The sequence below is a fragment of the Hyla sarda genome, chromosome 5, assembly GCF_029499605.1.
Source record: "Hyla sarda isolate aHylSar1 chromosome 5, aHylSar1.hap1, whole genome shotgun sequence".
NCBI classification, from domain to species: Eukaryota; Metazoa; Chordata; class Amphibia; order Anura; family Hylidae; genus Hyla; species Hyla sarda.
The window spans coordinates 11,167,550-11,188,889 of NC_079193.1; the positions used below are offsets into that span (position 1 = coordinate 11,167,550).

The 21,340-nt window shown below is 44.7% G+C and overlaps 1 protein-coding gene across 1 annotated transcript in view; it reads left to right on the forward strand.

Moving 5' to 3' along the window:
* ZBTB47 (zinc finger and BTB domain containing 47) overlaps nt 1-21,340 on the forward strand; it is a 78,652-nt gene that overhangs the window by 50,923 nt on the left and 6,389 nt on the right. The window contains exons 3-5 of the mRNA XM_056518851.1: nt 8,261-8,408; nt 11,619-11,734; nt 18,891-19,035. Coding sequence (XP_056374826.1) covers nt 8,261-8,408; nt 11,619-11,734; nt 18,891-19,035 — 409 coding nt within the window. The remainder of the gene's footprint in view (nt 1-8,260; nt 8,409-11,618; nt 11,735-18,890; nt 19,036-21,340) is intronic.

The window sequence follows — 21,340 nt, forward strand, 5'->3', positions numbered from 1 at the left end:
ATTATTTAATAAGTTTTTCATAGAAAAGTTAACAGCATGTACAATGAAGGCAAAGGGATTAAAACCGACTGTGAAGATGGAAGAGAAAGAAGAGGGGGGAAAAAAAGGACAAAAAGGGGTCGTCAAAATATTATAACGACCAGTGGAAATGATCCATATTAGGTATTGAATCGGTCAATAATAGGGGGCAGTGTGGGGATTTCGTGCTCATGATCATTTGCTGTTCAGGCGGCAAGGCTGGGCTCTATGCTTCTGCGGCATTCTTTATTCATTTTTATTTATTATTATTTTTTAGGTGGTGTTGGAATATGCCTAATAATAAAATCTAATAAAATCAAGCAGGTTTTTAAATTCTTTATTTTTTTTCAGATTATTGGAACAGTTGTTTTTTTTTTTTTTTTTTTTTTTAATTGTGCAAAATAATATACGCCAGGACTAGAGATGAGCGAACTTACAGTAAATTCGATTCGTCATGAACTTCTCGGCTCGGCAGTTGATGACTTATCCTGCATAAATTAGTTCAGCCTTCAGGTGCTCCGGTGGGCTGGAAAAGGTGGATACAGTCCTAGGAGACTCTTTTCTAGGAATGTATCCACCTTTTCCAGTCCACCGGAGCACCTGAAGGCTGAACTAATTTATGCAGGAAAAGTAATCAACTGCCGAGCCGAGAAGTTCGTGACGAATCGAATTTACTGTAAGTTCGCTCATCTCTAGCCAGGACCCTAAACTACCACTTCCCCCTCAGTACAGGACCACAGAGAGGAGGATTTGGTTGAACATGTGCCGTGCTACTACATTCATTGGGAACGACACAACCAAGACATGTTAAATCTCCTCCTCTGTTCCTTCACTGTTGTGCAGAGAAATAAATCAACTGATGCCAGAGAGTTTAACAGATTTGTAAATTGCTTCTATTTAAAAATCTTAATTCTTCCAGTACTTATTAGCTGCTGTATGCTCCACAGGAAGTTATTTTCTTTTTGAATTTCCTTTCTGTCTGACCACAGTGCTCTCTGCTGTCACCTCTGTCCATGTCAGGAACTGTCCAGAGCAAGAGAGGTTTGCTATGGGGATTTGCTCCTACTCTGGACAATTCATGACATGGACAGAGGTGTCGGCAGAGAGCACTGTGGTCAGAAAGAAAACAAATTCAGAAAGAAAAGAACTTGGGGATGGGGAGCATGCAACAGCTGATAAGTTCTGGAAGGATTAAAGGGGTACTCCAGTGAAAAACTTTTTTTTTTTTTTTAATCAACTGGTGCCAGAAAGTTAAAGCGATTTGTAAATTACTTCTATTAAAAAATCTTAATCCTTCCTGTACTTATTAGCTGCTGAATACTACAGAGGAAATTATTTTCTTTTTAAAACACAGAGCTCTCTGCTGACATCACGAGCACAGTGCTCTCTGCTGACATCTCTGTCCATTTTAGGAACTGTCCAGAACAGCGTATGTTTGCTATGGGGATTTCCTTTTACTCTGGACAGTTCCTAAAATGGACAGAGATGTCAGCAGAGAGCACTGTGCTCGTGATGTCAGCAGAGAGCTCTGTGTTTCAAACGGAAAAGAATTTCCACTGTAGTATTCAACAGCTAATAAGTACAGGAAGAATTAAGATTTTTTAATAGAAGTAAATTACAAATCTGTTTAACTTTCTGGCACCAGTTGATTTAAAAAAAGAAAAAAAAAGTTTTTCACCGGAGTACCCCTTTAAGATTTTTAAATAGAAGTCATTTACAAAAACTGTATAACTTTCTGGCACCAGTTAATTTAAAAAAATGTTTTCCAGTGGAGTACCCCTTTATAAGAAGACCAGGTGCAGTGATCAGACTCCACCCCCTCTCTCTGCAAAACCAGAGAATTTATGGGAAATGTAGGCAGCATTAGGAAATAATTTGTGAAATGCAGTCAGTATGGCTGAAAACCCCAAACCTGCCACATGAGCTAAAATAGGTAGACACAGCGCCCATCAAAGGAACCTCTAGATTATCCTCTAATAATATCCTGTGCTACTCAATATAAGCAAAAAACTTTTCCTGTATTGCTTCCTTAGGCCGGGTTCACACTACAGAATCTGTGGCTGGAAAGTTCTGGCCAGAGGTTCTGAGTGCGGCCAGTGTGGATTCTGTGGTGTGAACCCGGCCTAAGGGACCACTGTGGTCACTCGGCCTCCGCCATCACACCCCCTCCCATAGACATGAATAGAGGGGGCGAGGCGTGGCGGCACAACCATGGCTGCCCGAAGCCGGCATTCTGAACATAAATTTACAGAATGCCAGGGTGCCGGCCCAGAGATTGTTGGGGTCCCAGCGGCCGGACCTCCCTGCGATCCGACATCTTATCCTTTTGGATAGGGGATAAGATGTCTTGGGGCAGAGTACCCCATTTAAATACTAGCCACAAATTTTTGAAAGTATTTTCTTGTGGGGGAGGGTTGTATAGTTGGTAAAGTTCCTTCCTACGGCGACTCATTTTTGCTGTATACCCCATAGATATGAATGGAGGGGGGTGTGGCGTGACGTCACGTCCCCAGTCCCGGAAACCCAGAGCTTTCCGAAACTGGAGATTCAGCACCCGCATAGAAAGCGCGTGCTGCAAGGAGATCACAGGGGGTCTCAGCAGCACACCCATGTACGAATACCAAATGTGTATTGTGCCATTAAAGGGGTACTCCGGTGCTAAGACCTCTTATCCCCTATCCAAAGGTTAGGGGATATGATGCCTGATCGCGGCGGGACCCCCGTGATCTTGCGAACAGCACCCCGTTGCCATCAGTCCCCGGAGTATGTTTGCTCCGGGTCTGATGACTGGCGATCACGGGGCCGGAGCATTGTGATGTCACGGCTCCGCCCCCGTGTGACGTCATGCTCTACCCCCTCAATGCAAGCCTATGGGAGGGGGCGTGTCACGCCCCCTCCCATAGGCTTGCATTGAGGGGGCGGGGTGTGACGTCACACGGGGCGAAGCCGTGACGTCACAATTAGAGATGAGCGAACTTACAGTAAATTCGATTCGTCACGAACTTCTCGGCTCGGCAGTTGATGACTTATCCTGCATAAATTAGTTCAGCTTTCCGGTGCTCCGTTGGGCTGGAAAAGGTGGATACAGTCCTAGGAAAGAGTCTCCTAGGACTGTATCCACCTTTTCCAGCCCACGGGAGCACCTGAAAGCTGAACTAATTTATGCAGGAAAAGTCGAGCCGAGAAGTTCGTGACGAATCGAATTTACTGTAAGTTCGCTCATCTCTAGTCACAATGCTCCGGCCCCCGTGATCGCTAGTAATCAGGTCCGGAGCGAACATACTCCGGGGACTGATGGCAACGGGGTGCTGCGTGAAAGATCACGGGGGGTGCCCAGCGGCGGGAGCCCGGCGATCAGTCATCTTATCCCCTATCCTATCAGCGCCGGAGTACCCCTTTAACTGTGCAAACAACCATGAACATAATTATGCATCCATGACATATTAAAATTGCGCCACCTGCCCTACTAAATAAGGGCACCATTGCCTACTGGCTGTGGCAGAAATGTAAATGAATGCGCTGTTAAAACATGTACCGTGATTATCAGACTGCGCGGCTGCCGTGCAGGTTATAGTGTGAAAACCATAATGCGAGATAAACACGGAGTACTCCGGCGCTGGAGAACCACCTTCAGACTTTAAATAGTATTTGACCAAAACATTTACTTTACCAGCATGGTCTGGCTAGCTGCAAAGAGAGGCTGTTCCTTAGTAACATGGAGATGCAGGCGTAAACATAAAATGCTCGCTTTAACCCTGTCCCCCCCCCCCCCTGCACCTGAACATGGAGATGCAGGTGTTAACGTGAAATGCTGGAATTAAAGGGTACCTTTCATCAAAAAAACTTTTGATATATTATAGATTCATGTATGCAGAATAACTTTCCAATTGCATGTTATTAAAAAATAGGCTCCTTTCTATTTAATTTTCCACTTTGAAAAAAATGACCACTAGAGGTCTCCCTACCAGTCCTGGCCACTGCAAGCCCTTTTTATAGATTTCAGACTCATGCTGGAGTCCTAAATCTCAGACTGCAGGCGGGACACAGACAAGCTCAGCTGGCAGCTCTTAAGCTTCTCTCTGTTTACAACTGCATGTGCAGAGAGAAGAAAAATCGGAGCTCAGATAAAATGAATCGGAGCTCAGTAAAATGAATGAGGGCCTGTAGTAAGGCAGAGTCAGGAGTATGCCCTGCTGTGCTATGAGCACAGTGCTGGCTCCTGCCTGTCTGACAGGCAGGGAGCAGTGCTGAGCTTGTCTGTGTCCCGGCTGCAGTCTTAGATTCAGGACTCCAGCATGAGTCAGAAATCTATAAAATGGGCTTGCAGTGGCCGGGACTGGTAGGGAGACCTCTAGTGGTCATTTTTTCAAAGTGGAAAATTAAATAGAAAGAAGCATATTTTTTAATAACATGCAATTGGAAAGTTATTCTGCATACATTAATCTATAATATATCAAAAGTTTATTTGATAAAAGGTGCCCTTTAACCCCCATCCCCCCTTCCCCTGAACATAGAGATGCAGGTGGTCAACATAAAATTCTTGTGTTACCCCGATACTTCCTCACCCCGAACATAAAATGCTGGTGTTACCCCGATACTTCCTCACCCCGAACATAACATTCCGGTGTTACCCCGATACTTCCTCACCCCGAACATAAAATGCTGGTGTTACCCCGATACTTCCTCACCCCGAACATAAAATTCTGGTGTTACCCCGATACTTCCACACCCCGAACATAAAATGCTGGTGTTACCCCAATACTTCCTCACCCCGAACATAAAATTCTGGTGTTACCCCGATACTTCCTCACCCCGAACATAAAATGCTGGTGTTACCCCGATACTTCCTCACCCCGAACATAAAATGCTGGTGTTACCCCGATACTTCCTCACCCCGAACATAAAATGCTGGTGTTACCCCGATACTTCCTCACCCCGAACATAAAATGCTGGTGTTACCCCGATACATTCTCACCCCGAACATAAAATGCTGGTGTTACCCCGATACTTCCACACCCCGAACATAAAATTCTGGTGTTACCCCGATACTTCCTCACCCCGAACATAAAATGTTGGTGTTACCCCGATACTTCCACACCCCGAACATAAAATTCTGGTGTTACCCCGATACTTCCTCACCCCGAACATAAAATTCTGGTGTTACCCCGATACTTCCTCACCCCGAACATAAAATTCTGGTGTTACCCCGATACTTCCTCACCCCGAACATAAAATTCTGGTGTTACCCCGATACTTCCTCACCCCGAACATAAAATGCTGGTGTTACCCCGATACTTCCTCACCCCGAACATAAAATTCTGGTGTTACCCCGATACTTCCTCACCCCGAACATAAAATTCTGGTGTTACCCCGATACTTCCTCACCCCGAACATAAAATTCTGGTGTTACCCCGATACTTCCTCACCCCGAACATAAAATTCTGGTGTTACCCCGATACTTCCTCACCCCGAACATAAAATGCTGGTGTTACCCCGATACTTCCTCACCCCGAACATAAAATGCTGGTGTTACCCCGATACTTCCTCACCCCGAACATAAAATGCTGGTGTTACCCCGATACATTCTCACCCCGAACATAAAATGCTGGTGTTACCCCGATACTTCCACACCCCGAACATAAAATTCTGGTGTTACCCCGATACTTCCTCACCCCGAACATAAAATGTTGGTGTTACCCCGATACTTCCACACCCCGAACATAAAATTCTGGTGTTACCCCGATACTTCCTCACCCCGAACATAAAATTCTGGTGTTACCCCGATACTTCCTCACCCCGAACATAAAATTCTGGTGTTACCCCGATACTTCCTCACCCCGAACATAAAATTCTGGTGTTACCCCGATACTTCCTCACCCCGAACATAAAATGCTGGTGTTACCCCGATACTTCCTCACCCCGAACATAAAATTCTGGTGTTACCCCGATACTTCCTCACCCCGAACATAAAATTCTGGTGTTACCCCGATACTTCCTCACCCCGAACATAAAATTCTGGTGTTACCCCGATACTTCCTCACCCCGAACATAAAATTCTGGTGTTACCCCGATACTTCCTCACCCCGAACATAAAATTCTGGTGTTACCCCGATACTTCCTCACCCCGAACATAAAATGCTGGTGTTACCCCGATGCTTCCTCACCCCTAACATAAAATTCTGGTGTTACCCCGATACTTCCTCACCCCGAACATAAAATTCCGGTGTTACCCCGATACTTCCTCACCCCGAACATAAAATTCCGGTGTTAACCCCATTTCTCCCTCCCCAAGCATGAAAACAAGTAAAGCATTGGTGTGGGGTTGCGTGTGCTCCCGGCACCTGTCGTAATGCAAAAAGTGAGTATATATACACGTGTGTGTGTATATATTCATTCTTTACATAAAGTTATATATATTGAAGTTTTAAGAACACCAAAAAGTTTGTGTATATTGTATGTATGGATTCAATGAGGGAGATTTATCAAAACCTGTGCAGAGGAAGAGTGGTCCAGTTGCCCATAGCAACCAATCAGATTGCTTCTTTCATTTTCCACAGGCCTCTTTAGAGGCCTGTGGAAAATGAAAGAAGCAATCTGATTGGTTGCTATGGGCAACTGCACCACTCTTCCTCTGCTCAGGTTTTGATAAATCTCCCCCAATGTGTTCATATAGCGATAAAGAATTGCACCGATACAGGAAAAAAAAGAAAAAAAATTAGGAAAAAAAATATTTCTGTGTATTTATCCAACCTTATTGAAAAAAATTACTTTTTCATTGAAGATTTAAATTTTTATTTTTACATTTTAATGTTAATTTTAATTTATTTTGTTAATTTTATATACCGTATATATATATATTTTTTTTTTTCAAATATAAGAAAACCTAAAACAAGAAAAAATGGTTTTTTTTTTAAATATATTTTTGTTTCACTATTTAATTTTAATTTAACTTTCAATTTTAATTTATTTAAACTTATTTAACTTTTTTTTATTTTATTTTTTTTCACTTAAAATTATGATGCTTAGTCCCTGTGCTGTACAGAAAGAACGGTGGCTCAGTGGTCAGTAGAGTCCTGGTTTTTTGTCCCACCAAGGATAACATCTGCAAGGAGTTTGTATGTTCTCCCAGTGTTGGATGGGCTTCCGCCCAAACTCCAAAACATACTGATTTTGGTGTAATTTAGTGAGGCACAATGGGGATAGAGATTAAAGGGATTTAAAGGTTAAAGGGATTATCAAAAAAAAAAAAAAAAAATCAGCTAATTTCTGACAAAAACAGCTTCACCCCTGTCCTCAGGTTATGTGTGGTATTGCAGCTCAGTTCCATTAAAGGGGTACTCTGATGGAAAACATTTTTATTTTTTTTTTTTTTTTTTTAATCAACTGGTGGCCGAAAGTTAAACAGATTTGTAAATTACTTTTATTTAAAAATCTTAATCCTTCCAGTAGTTATCAGCTGCTGTATGCTTCAGAGGAAGTTCTTTTCTTTTTGAATTTCTTTTCTGTCTGACCACATTCTGCCACCTCTGTCCATGTCAGGAACTGTCCAGAGCAGGAGAGGTTTGCTATGGGGATTTGCTCCTACTCTGGACAGTTCCTAAAATGGACAGAGGTGTCAGCAGAGAGCTTTGTGGTGAGACAGAAAAGAAATTCAGTATACAGCAGCTGATAAGTACTGGAATGATTAAGATTTTTATATAGAAGTTATTTACAAATCTGTTTAACTTTCTGGCACCGGTTGATTTAAAACAAAGTTTTCCAGCGGGGTACCCCTTTAAAGTGAATGGAGCCAAGTTGTAATACCACACACAACCTGCAGACTGGGGGTGGCGCTGTTTTTTGAAGAAATTAGCTGTTTTTCTATTTCTGGATAGTGATGACAAACTCTTTTCAGAGCTGCAAAATATGTTGGCGCTATGTAAATAAAGAAATATATTATTTATAAATCATGAATAATAATATTAATAATAGTGTTTATTATTATTACTACATTATTCATTTAATATTTTATATAATTTATTTATTTTAATATTATTATTAATATTTGTATTTTATTTATTATTATTGATAATATGATTCATACATTTTATTATTATTTTTAATAATACATTTTATTATTCATTATGTATTAGATATTTATTATTAATAATAATTATTAATTATTTATTATTTTATATTATTTTAATTTATTGTTATTATCATCATTATTATTATTGTTATCATTATTGTTTTATTCTTGCAGTGTTTAACGTGCGGGAAGACCTTCAAGAAGCTGTGGTCCCTTCACGAACACAATAAAATCGTCCACGGTTACGCGGAAAAGAAATTTTCCTGCGACATCTGCGAGAAGAAATTCTACACGATGGCTCACGTACGGAAGCACCTGGTCGGTGAGTAATGATCCCGTCGCCTGCCGTCTGATCCCGTCCTCCTGGAACGTAGCGAATGAATCATCTGTCTTGTAACCTGCGCGGCTCTGTTGTGTCTTCTATGGAGGAGGAGGGGGGGGGGGGGGGGGGGGGGGTTGTCGTGCATTCCGAATTTTTTTTACAAAAACAGATTTTAGCTAAGACCTTCTAATATTCTGAGGTTCTTGCAGAATCTCTTCACTCGAATGCAATGTTTCCCAACCAGGGTGCCTCCAGCTGTTGCAAAACTACAACTCCCAGCATGCCCGGACAGCATTGCATTTCATATAGAGCAGTGTTTTCCAACTAGTGTGCCTCCAGCTGTTGCAAAATTACAACTCCCAGCATGCCCGGACAGCATTGCATTTCATATAGAGCAGTGTTTTCCAACTAGTGTGCCTCCAGCTGTTGCAAAATTACAACTCCCAGCATGCCCGGACAGCCGTTGGCTGTCCGGGCATGCTGGGAGTTGTAGTTTTGCAACAGCTGGAGGCACGCTGGTTAGGAAACACTGCTGTAATGTCTCAGCCGGGCAAAATTTCACCAACTAAAATGGTGGTAGCAGAATTTGGAGTGAAACATAATTTATCCCCTATTCTGAGAATAGCAGATAAGTTATAGATCCTGGGGGTCTTACCGCTGGGCCGCTCCGCGATCTCCTGAATGGGGCCCCGGCAGTCTGCTGGAAGGGGGCGTGTCGACCCCCACACGGAGCGGCAGCCGACACCCACCCAACATATGCCAAAGAGCTACATTGAGGGGGGAATGTCGGTCCTGGCTTCCTGCGGGGTCCAAACGGCTACTTCCGGCCGACTGCCGGGGTCCCATTCAGGAGATCGCGGAGGGGCCAGTAGTCAGACCCCCAAGATCTATAACTTCTCCCCTATCCTTTGAATTGGGGCTAAATTTTATGTTTCACTGCACTTTTAATTTTTATGTATATATATATATATATATATATATATATATATATATATATATATATTTTAAGGGCGCGTTCACACTATAGAATTTCCCAAGCTTGAGAAATTCCAATAGGATTCTGCTGCCGAATTTTCGTGGTTTAAAAGTCGCCCCCGTGGAAATTCAAATTCCGGACTCTGTCAAAAGAAACGGCAGCTGAATCAGTCTGCACCTCCGGGCGTACATCCCGTAGCCTGAACTCGACTTTAGGCTACATTCTCACTACGGGGTGGGGACCCTGTCAGCTGTGGGGGCTCCGCCATAATCTTTTGGCGCTAGGACCGCACGGACACCATTGACGTGGTCACATCCGCTGAAAGACTGACCATGTTTACCCTTTCAGTGGCATCTGGAATTATGCAGTGGAAATTCTGCTGGGCAATGGGTGGCTGCTGCACCAGAATTTCCGAGCAGAATTTTCCAGCTGTTGCAAAACCACAACTCCAGATATGCGTTAGCTGGCGTCATACTGGTTGGGGAACACGGCTCTAGAGACCCCCGATCATCAATGTGCGTAATCTTAGGACATGTTTACATGATGAATTTTCATGCAGATCTCTGTCTATATCATGTGTCAAAATCCATGGGAATCCTGCAGTCAAATTGAGGCATTCCGTTTATTTTCAGTGTGGTTTAGGCAATGCTGATTCGCCTTGACGAAGCGAAAACCGCATAATTTAGTCACTGCAATGAATCGGAGAAGGATTTTTATTTTACCGTATATATTTATTTATTATTTATTTATTTAGTTAATTTAATTTTTATTTCCATATTTATTCTATTAGTTATTCTTATTACTATTGTTATTATCAATAATGATAAATAAAATAACTACTATTATTAGGATTTATCATTATTATATATTTTTTATTATTTATTTATTTATTTTAATTATGGTTTAATTATTTGTATTAATTATCATTATTATTATTACTATTATTATTTTCCATGTTCTTTTCCTCACATTGGATTTTCAATGTAAGTTTTTTCTAGGAAGAAAATAAAGAAGAAAAAATATGAGAAAAATGTAAAAGAGAAAAATAATAATAATTGCAAAATAAAATAACAAAAACATGTATAGAAAAGAAAAATATTGATAACACACAACTTTTTTCTCCCGTCAAAAATAAAAATAAACTATAAAAAAAAAAAACGGACAATAACGGCTGCATACGGATGTTATCCCTTTGGATCCGTTATTGTTCAGTTAATTAACCCAAAAAACTTTTTTTTTTTGTTTTGTTCTGAGCATGCTCAGAAGTAAAAACGGATTGAAAAGACGGATTCAAACGGATGACATAAGAGGCTCATCCGTTTTCCATAGACTTCAATGTTAAATTTACTGAATCCGTTTTTTCTTCCGTTTCTTTGACGGAAGAAAACATACTGCATGTGCCGTTTTTTGTGCAGTCAAAAAACGGAAATGAGCGCAGACGGGTACAAACGGATGTAAATGGATTGTAAAAAAAATCCCATTGACTTGAATGGAATTTTTTTTTTTAACCGTTTTTAATCCGTCTACAGCCTGAAAGAACGGAACCGAAACAGGGGAAAAAATTAATAAATGGGGGACAGACGGCCGTGTGAACGCACCCTAATCCGTATTGTGAGATTCTGGATTATCAAGCAGTTCTAGTATGAAACTATGGATGAAGGGAGTTTTACAATTTTACTATGTTGAAGCAGGTTGGCGTACAGCATTGGTGAGGGGGTGCCTAAGGCTATATTCACACAAAGGAATTTCCCTGCAGAATTCCGCAGAAGAATTCCACACGGACATTCCAATGCAGCAGAGTCCCATTGTTTTCAGTGGGATTCCGCTGCAATGTGCACATGGTTGAATTTCCACAGCAGATGTTTCCGTCGCTGAAATCCCGTTTCCGGAGTCCTCCGAAAGAATAGTCTTGTCTGTTCTTTCTTTGGCGTCTGCACAGAAATACATTGCGGTCTATGAGACGGAACATTTTCGAGCGGTCCTTGTGTCAACATTTCCTGCCAGCGCTCCGCTCTCGTTAGAATGTAAGCACAGAAATTTTCCGTGCTGACATTCCACCATGTGAACATAGCCCCATGAGCACTGTAGGGGTTCAGTATTTTGTAGGCGCATTATGACGGTATCTTTTTACCTGTATTATGACTCTTCCTTCTTCTAACCCCCCCCCCCCCCCTCATGGATTTTATGGCTCCCGTTCTCCGATTTATGTATATATCTTGTTTCCGCTTTGACAGCTCACACAAAGGACATGCCCTTCACGTGTGAAACCTGCGGGAAGTCCTTCAAGCGTAGCATGTCCCTGAAGGTCCACTCTCTGCAGCACTCCGGCGAGAAACCCTTTAAATGTGAGGTGAGACTCGGAGTATCTGACTTGTTATTGGACTGTAAATATGGCTTATAAAGTGTATTCTGTGGTGGATAGAGAGATTTTTATTTTATTTTGTTGATTCAGCAATTATTTCTTGCTTGTAAAGTAAAGAACACCTCCCTATGCATAATTGTTACTGTAAAGAACCTAGGGCTGGGCAGTATGGCCAAATATGTGTATCGCGGTATTTTTGTAACTTATGGCTAGGGGTGTGAATCGTCAAGAATTTGGCGATACCATACGTATCGTGATACATGTATGACGATACGATATATCGCAATATATCCCGATTCTGTTTACGGGGCGATATATCCCGATTCTGTCTCAAAAACAATGTCTTTTACACTTTTATTAAAACTTTATTTATTTTTTTATACACTTTATTAGACTTTTAGGAGGAATCATTAGATTCCTCAGACAGATCAATAGAGTTCTATTGAACTCCATTGATCTGTGATCCATTGATAGAGCCTAGTCAAGCCAGGATCTATCAATGACAGAGCCACGGAGAGCAGGAAGCAGAGGTAAGCCCACCGGCTACCTCCAGAGTAGATCGCCTGTCCGTGATTGCGCTGCGGGGGGGCGATCCACCCCATTAGCCCACCAGGGAGCATTCACAGATCCCTTTAGATGCCGCTGTCAGCTTTGACAGCGGCGATCTAAAGGGTTCATAGCCAGCCGCGGCGATCGCTGCATGCTGGCTATTAGCGGCGGCCCCGGATCCTGAAATCAGCTGGGGGCAGCAGAGTATGGAGCGGGCAGGAGTCCGGAGCCCGCTCCAACACCCAGAGCGACGCCGCGTCAGATCCGGCCCTGCTTGCACGAGCCAGAAAAATTCACCTGCCCGGTGCCCGGAACTGCATGTCCCGGCATAAGGAGATGCAAATTCCACATGCCTAAAAGGATCGATTCAAAAATATTTTGAATTGATTCAGTATCGCCAAATGAAAAATCGCAATAATCGCGCAATTCGATTTTTTTCTTACATCCCTACTTATGGCGGTTCCACGGTATATAACGGTATTCCCCCTCCCCCAAAATTAATTATTAGCGCTCTGCTGTCCCCATCAGGGTAAATACCCACGTCACCCGCTTGCTGCCCTCCTCGTCCTCCTATTTGTTGCGGCTGCCGGCGCTGACACTCTCTGTACTGTGCGGTATCCCTATGCCCGGGCTGCAAAAGGTAAACAAAATAAACTAACGCATGTTCCGACATCGGCTTTACACTGGGGACGGAAACGTCGGCAGCCGTCAGCCTATCACCGGCCGCAGCGATGTTCCGCCTCGGCCGGTGATAGGCTGAGCGCACTGTCATGTAAGAAGCCGCCCAGAGCTCCTTACATGACAGTGGGCTCAACCTATCACCGGCCGAGGCGGAACATCGCTGCGGCCGGTGATAGGCTGACGGCTGTCCGACGTTCCATTCCCTGGGAAGCTGGTCCGGACTAGGGATCGACCGATATCGTTTTTTTAGGGCCGATGCCGATAATCGGTGGAGGTTAGGGCCGATAGCCGATAACTTATACCGATATTCCGGTATACGTTATCGGCTATTTATCCCCCTACTACACCGCTGCAGATCATTGATTTAAAGCGGGCGCTTTAAATCAATGCACTGCAGTGGCTTTTGCGGGGCCATAGACCGCCGCCGCCACCCGCTTCTCTCCCCCTGCCTGTCAGGGTGGTCCGGGCCATCCATCCTTCCTGTAGTGTCCGGCGGCATTCCGGGTGAAGGGTGAACCGGTCCGGGCTGTCCTTCTTCTCCGGGGGTCCTCTTCTCCACTCCGGGCAGGCTCCGGCCTAGTAACGCAGCATAGACGCCGCTGTGCAGTGACGCCCGTGCGCAGCGACGCACCTGACGTCACGACGTAGCGGCGTCTATGCAGCGTACTAAGCCAGAGCCAGCCCGGAGTGGAGAAGAGGACCCCCGGAGAACAGCCCGGACCGGTTCACCCTTCACCCGGAATGCCGCCGGACACTACAGGAAGGATGGATGGCCCGGAGGGTGGGGGAGGGGCCCGACCGGTATAGCGGTATGGGCAAAAATCCATACCGTGGGAGGAAAAAAAACTGTATCCAGGTCATACCGGTATACTGCCTAGCACTACAATGGGGGGGGGGTGCGACGCGGTGCGGTGGGTCGGGCGGTGCGGGGGGGCGGGGCATTATCGGCTTATCGGCAAGGTAATTGCCGATACCGATAATTCCCAAAATTGTGATTATCGGCCGATAATATCGGCCATACCGATAATCGGTCGATCCCTAGTCCGGACCGTCGGGGAAGGTGAGTTAAAGTTTATTTTGTTTACCTTTTGCAGCCCGGGCATAGGGATACAGTATAGAGCAGTGGTTTGCAATCTGCGGACCTCCAGATGCTGCAAAACTACAACTCCCAGCATGCCCGGACAGCCGTTGGCTGTCCGGGCATGCTGGGAGTTGTAGTTTTGCAACATCTGGAGGATGACGGCCACTGGTATACAGTGTCAGCGCCGGAGGCCGCAACAAACGGGAGGACCAGGAGGGCAGCACTTGCGGGTGACATATGTGAGTAGTAGCGCTGGGCTGATAATTAATTGGGGGAACAACGCTCGCGGGTCACATATGATTAGTTCCCCGATGTGGGGACAGCGCAGTGCTGGGCTGATAATTCATTCAAACCGGTATTACTGTATGGGTTAAAATTCATATCGTGCAGCACAAAAATGTCGGTGTTCGGTATGAACCGGTATACCGCCCGGCCCTAAAAGAACCCCATCTTGCAGAATGACACCCAAGGGGTCAGTTACGGCTGACCTATCCAACATAGTCACCGTCTGGGGTGTCGTGAACGGATTAAAGAAATGTTGCGCGCAGTGTTTGGTTTTGATCTGGCACAACCACGACAGAGGGATACTATGCCGAATGGTAGTTCCAGCACTGTGCCCCATTTCAGCCTATGGGGCACTGGGTCCAAGAGAATACAGCATGTTCTACCTACTTTTGTTACCTCCTGTATGGGGCCCCCTCCTGTGTGTACCCCATTATATGTTTCTTACTGTATGGAACCTATTCCTGTAGAATCATAAACCTTCCTAATGAATATTTCACAGCATTAATACCTTTACTGTAAATAACCCCTTCCAAATGACTACTTCAGTGTTACTGTTGGGGCGGTATGAGGGCTCATATTTTGCACCGTGATCTGAAGTTTCTTTTAAGTATCACTTTTGTTTTGATTGGACTGTTTCGCTTTGGATCGCTTTTTATAAAATTTTTTATGGTATAAAAAGTGACCAAAAATACGCTATTTTGGACTTTGGATTTTTTTTGCGCATACGCCATTGACCATGCGGTTTAATTAATGTTATATTTTTACAGTTCTGACATTTACGCATGCGGCGATACCCCAAATGTTTATTTTTAGGTTTTTTTTTTACAGTTTATTTTTTTAAATGGGAAAAGGGGGGTGATTCACACTTTTATTAGGGAAGGGGTTAAATCACATTTATTAACACTTTTTTTTACACTTTTCTTTTGCAATGTTACAGCCCCCATAGGGGACTATAACATGCATTACACTGATTGCAGGAAATTTGCACTGATCAATGCAAAGCCATAGCATAGCATTGATCACTGTTTTCTGCACTTGATTGCTCTCAGCTGTTTGGGACACCGCCGCGGTCCCGAACAGCTCCGCTGTGCTAACCGGCAGCATATTCTCCCGTTTTAGACGCCGCAATCAACTTTGATCACGGCGTCTAAAGGGTTAATACCAGACATCAGCCCGATTGGCGATAACCGGTATTACCCGCGAGTCCCGGTTGCTGATAGCAACCGGGACCCCGCAGATACAAAGCTCGCTCAGCTTCTGAGCGCGCTTCACAGATCGGGAGCAGGCCCTAGGCATAAATATACATCTGTGGTCGTTAAGGGGTTAAAGAACCCCTTCCAATATGGTAAATTTCACAGCAATACTGCTTTTACTGTAAAAAAAAAACACGTCCAAATGAGTATTCCACAGCGTTAATTCCCTTACTGTAGACCCTTCCAATAGGTTATTCAATAGCATTACTCCCCTTACTGTAAAAAACCCTTCCAATAGGTTATTCCACAACGTTGGTGCCCTTTCTGTAAACAAAACCCCTTCCAATAGGTTATTCCACAGAGTTAGTGCCCTTACTGTAAAGAACGCCTTCCAATAGGTTATTCCACCCTTACTGTAAAAAACCCTTCCAATAGGTTATTCCACATTGTAAGTGCCCTCACTGTAAGAAACCCTTCCAATTGGTTATTCCACAGTGTTAGTACCCTTACTCTAAAGAACGCCTTCCAATAGGTTATTCCCCAGTGTTAGTGCTTTTACTGTAAAGAACGCCTTCCAATAGGTTATTCCACAGTGTTAGTGCCCTTACTGTAAAAAAAACCTTCCAATAGGTTACTCCACAGTGTTTATACACTTACTGTAATAAAAAAATAAACTTCCAATAGGTTATTCCAGTGTTAGTGCCCTTACTGTAAAGAACGCCTTCCAATAGTTTATTCCCCAGTGTTAGTGCCCTTACTGTAAAGAACGCCTTCCAATAGTTTATTCCCCAGTGTTAGTGCCCTTACTGTAAAGAACGCCTTCCAATAGGTTATTCCACAGTGTTAGTGCCCTTACTGTAAAGAATGCCTTCCAATAGGTTATTCCACAGTGTTAGTGCCCTTACTGTAACTAACGCTTTCCAATAGGTTATTCCCCAGTGTTAGTGCCTGTACTGTAAAGAACGCCTTCCAATAGGTTATTCCACAGTGTTGGTGCCCTTACTGTAAAGAACGCCTTCCAATAGGTTATTCCACAGTGTTAATGCCCTTTCTGTAAAGAACGCCTTCCAATAGGTTATTCCACAGTGTTAATGCCCTTACTGTAAAAAAAACACCTTCCAATTGATTACAGTAAGTGCAGCATGGCCGAGCTGTGGAGTAGAGTAGTCCTTCCTATAGGAACTTTTATTTATTTATTTATTTATTTATTTTTTAATAAAAGAAATTTTTTTCCGCCTATTTTTGTGGAGAAAAAAAAAAGGAAAATTGGCTTTGTACAGCACTACCATAAGATCAATAATGCCGTGTAAGGCTTTGTCTAAAAAGTGCAGCGTGCGGTCATATTCTTTCCATAAAAGCGATGGAACACTTTATTTTTTATTTTTTTAAAACTTTTTTTATGCTATTGTACTAAAGAGAGAGCAATGCCAGTAAAAATAGTTGTATCTATTCACCTTCACGACCATTTCTTATATTCTTCGTTACATGCATCTAAAATTACCCAACTTTACAAATGGTCTGAAATAAAAATTGTCCTATTGTTTTGCGTCTCCAGCTCCTGTGCAAAAAAAAAAAAAAAAAAACTACTGGTGACTACAGACTGCACAGTTTGTAGTCTGTTACCATGAAGACGCATAGGTCCTACAGGAACTTTGTTACTTTGTACAGAAGACGAAACAATAGGATAATTTTTTTTCAACTCTTGGATACATCAGTTTGAAACTGTGGCCCTCCGGATGTTGCAAAACTACAACTCCCAGCATGCCCGGACAGCCGTTGGCTGTCCGGGCATGCTGGGAGTTGTAGTTTTGCAACATCTGAATGCTTTATTCCATTAACCCCTTAAGGACTCAGCCCATTTTGGCCTTAAGGACTCAGACAATTTAATTTTTACGTTTTCATTTTTTCCTCCTCGCCTTCTAAAAATCATAACTCTTTTATATTTTCATCCACAGACTAGTATGAGGGATTATTTTTTGCGCGACCAGTTGTCCTTTGTAATGACATCACTCATTATATCATAAAATGTATGGCGCAACCAAAAAACACTATTTTTGTGGGGAAATTAAAACGAAAAACGCAATTTTGCTAATTTTGGAAGGTTTTGTTTTCACGCCGTACAATTTATGGTAAAAATGACATGTGTTCTTTATTCTGAGGGTCAATACGATTAAAATGATACCCATTATTATATACCTTTATATTATTGTTGCGCTTAAAAAAAATCACAAACTTTTTAACCAAATTAGTACGTTTATAATCCCTTTATTTTGATGACCTCTAACTTTTTTATTTTTCCGTATAAGTGGCGGTATGGGGGCTCATTTTTTGCGCCATGATCTGTACTTTTTTTTGATACCACATTTGCATATAAAAAACTTTTAATACATTTTTTATAATTTTTTTTTTTAAATAAAATGTATTAAAAAAGTAGGAATTTTGGACTTTTTTTATTTTTTCCGTTCACGCCGTTCACCGTACGGGATCATTAACATTTTATTTTAATAGTTCGGACATTTACGCACGCGGCGATACCAAATATGTCTATAAAAAATGTTTTTTACGCTTTTTGGGGGTAAAATAGGAAAAAACGGACGTTTTACTTTTTTATTGGGGGAGGGGATTTTTCACTTTTTTTTTACTTTTACTTTTACATTTTTTTACATTTTTTTTTACACTTGAATAGTCCCCATAGGGGACTATTCATAGCAATACCATGATTGCTAATACTGATCTGTTCTATGTATAGGACATAGAACAGATCAGTATTATCGGTCATCTCCTGCTCTGGTCTGCTCGATCACAGACCAGAGCAGGAGATGCCGGGAGCCGCACGGAGGAAGGTGAGGGGACCTCCGTGCGGCGTTCTGAATGATCGGATCCCCGCAGCAGCGCTGCGGGCGATCCGATCGTTCATTTAAATCGCGAACCGCCGCAGATGCCGGGATCTGTATTGATCCCGGCACCTGAGGGGTTAATGGCGGACGCCCGCGAGATCGCGGGCGTCGGCCATTGCCGGCGGGTCCCTGGCTGCGATCAGCAGCCGGGATCAGCCGCGCATGACACGGGCATCGCTCCGATGCCCGCGGTTATGCTTAGGACGTAAATGTACGTCCTGGTGCGTTAAGTACCACCTCACCAGGACGTACATTTACGTCCTGCGTCCTTAAGGGGTTAATGGGCTGTGTGTGTGAGTGCAGCTCCGTTCCATTCAAGTGAATTTTCCAGACCTGCAGTACCAGACACAACCCATGCACAAATGTGGCGCTGTTTCTGGAAGAAAGCCATGTTTTTTTTACTTTACTTTACTATAGTTTTTTATTATGTCTTTTATTTATTTTTTTTCTCCCGGCAGAACTGCCATGAGCGATTCCAGTACAAGTACCAGCTGCGGTCGCACATGAGCATACACATCGGGCACAAGCAATTTATGTGCCAGTGGTGCGGCAAAGATTTTAACATGAAACAGTATTTCGATGAACATATGAAGACACATACAGGTAAGGACAGTAAGAGCATTATGTACGGTTGCCTATCCGAGCAGCCCTCCGCGTACCGCCATCTGAGGAGTGACACACATCCCGAGCTCGTCCACAAAACCCACCGCTCTGGGACCTTTACCCGCTATCAGTATTTTAATATATTTTGATGTAAATTATGTATGCACTGCCTGCTCCCCTCTCTTTGGCCGTAGCCGCTGCCTGCTCCCCTCTCTTTGGCCGTAGCCGCTGCCTGCTCCCCTCTCCTTGGCCGTATGCGCTGCCTGCTCCCCTCTCCTTGGCTGTATGCGCTGCCTGCTCCCCTCTCCTTGGCTGTATGCGCTGCCTGCTCCCCTCTCCTTGGCTGTATGCGCTGCCTGCTCCCCTCTCCTTGGCCGTATGCGCTGCCTGCTCCTCTCTCCTTGGCCGTATGCACTGCCTGCTCCCCTATCTTTGGCCGTATGCACTGCCTGCTCCCCTAATCTTGGCCGTATGCACTGCCTGCTCCCCTAATCTTGGCCGTATGCACTGCCTGCTCCCCTATCCTTGGCCGTATGCGCTGCCTGCTCCCCTCTCCTTGGCCGTATGCGCTGCCTGCTCCCCTCTCCTTGGCTGTATGCACTGCCTGCTCCCCTCTCCTTGGCCGTATGCGCTGCCTGCTCCCCTCTCCTTGGCCGTATGCACTGCCTGCTCCCCTATCTTTGGCCGTATGCGCTGCCTGCTCCCCTCTCCTTGGCCGTATGCGCTGCCTGCTCCCCTATCCTTGGCCGTATGCGCTGCCTGCTCCCCTCTCCTTGGCCGTATGCGCTGCCTGCTCCCCTCTCCTTGGCCGTATGCGCTGCCTGCTCCCCTCTCCTTGGCCGTATGCACTGCCTGCTCCCCTCTCCTTGGCCGTATGCACTGCCTGCTCCCCTCTCCTTGGCCGTATGCGCTGCCTGCTCCCCTCTCCTTGGCCGTATGCGCTGCCTGCTCCCCTCTCCTTGGCCGTATGCACTGCCTGCTCCCCTCTCCTTGGCCGTATGCGCTGCCTGCTCCCCTCTCCTTGGCCGTATGCGCTGCCTGCTCCCCTCTCCTTGGCCGTATGCACTGCCTGCTCCCCTCTCCTTGGCCGTATGCACTGCCTGCTCCCCTCTCCTTGGCCGTATGCGCTGCCTGCTCCCCTCTCCTTGGCCGTATGCACTGCCTGCTCCCCTCTCCTTGGCTGTTGACGCTGCCTGCTCCCCTCTCCTTGGCTGTATCCCCTGCCTGCTCCCCTCTCCTTGGCCATATCCCCTGCCGGACCCCCCGTCTCTTTGGACAAATCTTGCGCCCCACCTCTCCCCGTAGCTGTATCTGCTGCCTGATCCAGCCTTTGGCTGTCCGGGCATGCTGGGAGTTGTAGTTTTGCAACAGCCGGAGGCACCCTGGTGTGGGAACACTGCTCTATCCGTCTACAATGACTTATTGCATTTGCTTTGTATTTAGAAATAACTTCTCCTACATCTTGCAGTAATGCTGTGATATATAATAAATGCTGTGTTTCTATAAATATATACACCCCCCCCCTCCTCTTCCAGTCTTGCAGGGTAGCCCCCCCGCTCCGGCACAGTCGCTCGCTCTGGGGCTCGGCGATGAGCGAGCATCTGTCTAATGAGGACAGGGAGCCGTCGGAGGGATTAGAGTGACCTTTATATAGAGATATGATCTTAATAACCCCCATTCATCTCCTCGCCTTTTGTTAGATGGCGGCTCGTACGCTGCTTTCTGCTCATTTGCTGCGATCCCGAGGAGTTTTCTAGGGCAGAGGTGGAGATCCTGCGCTGTAACTATATATATATATATATATATATATATATATATATATATATATATATATATATATAGCTCTGCGCCGTCCTTGGGCCTTGTGTGTTTTGCTTGTTTTTATGCAGCATTTGCATATTTTACGGACCAAGATGTAGCTGACATATAGTAACCCTCCCCTAATTCTCGTGTCTCCATGACCCTCTCCTACACCAGCACATGCCATATAGAAGGCCCTCTCCTACACCACCGCACGCCATATAGAAGGCCCCCTCCTACACCCCCCCATATAGAAGACCCTCTCCTACACCACCGCACGCCATATAGAAGGCCCCCTCCTACACCCCCCCATATAGAAGGCCCCCTCCTACACCCCCCCATATAGAAGGCCCTCCCCTACTCCACCACCCCCCGTATAGAAGGCCCTCTCCTACACCCCCCCCATATAGAGGCCCTCTCCTACACCACCACCCACCAAATAGGAGGCCCTCCCCTGCTCCACCACCACCCATATAGAAGGCCCTCCCCTACTCCACCACCCCCC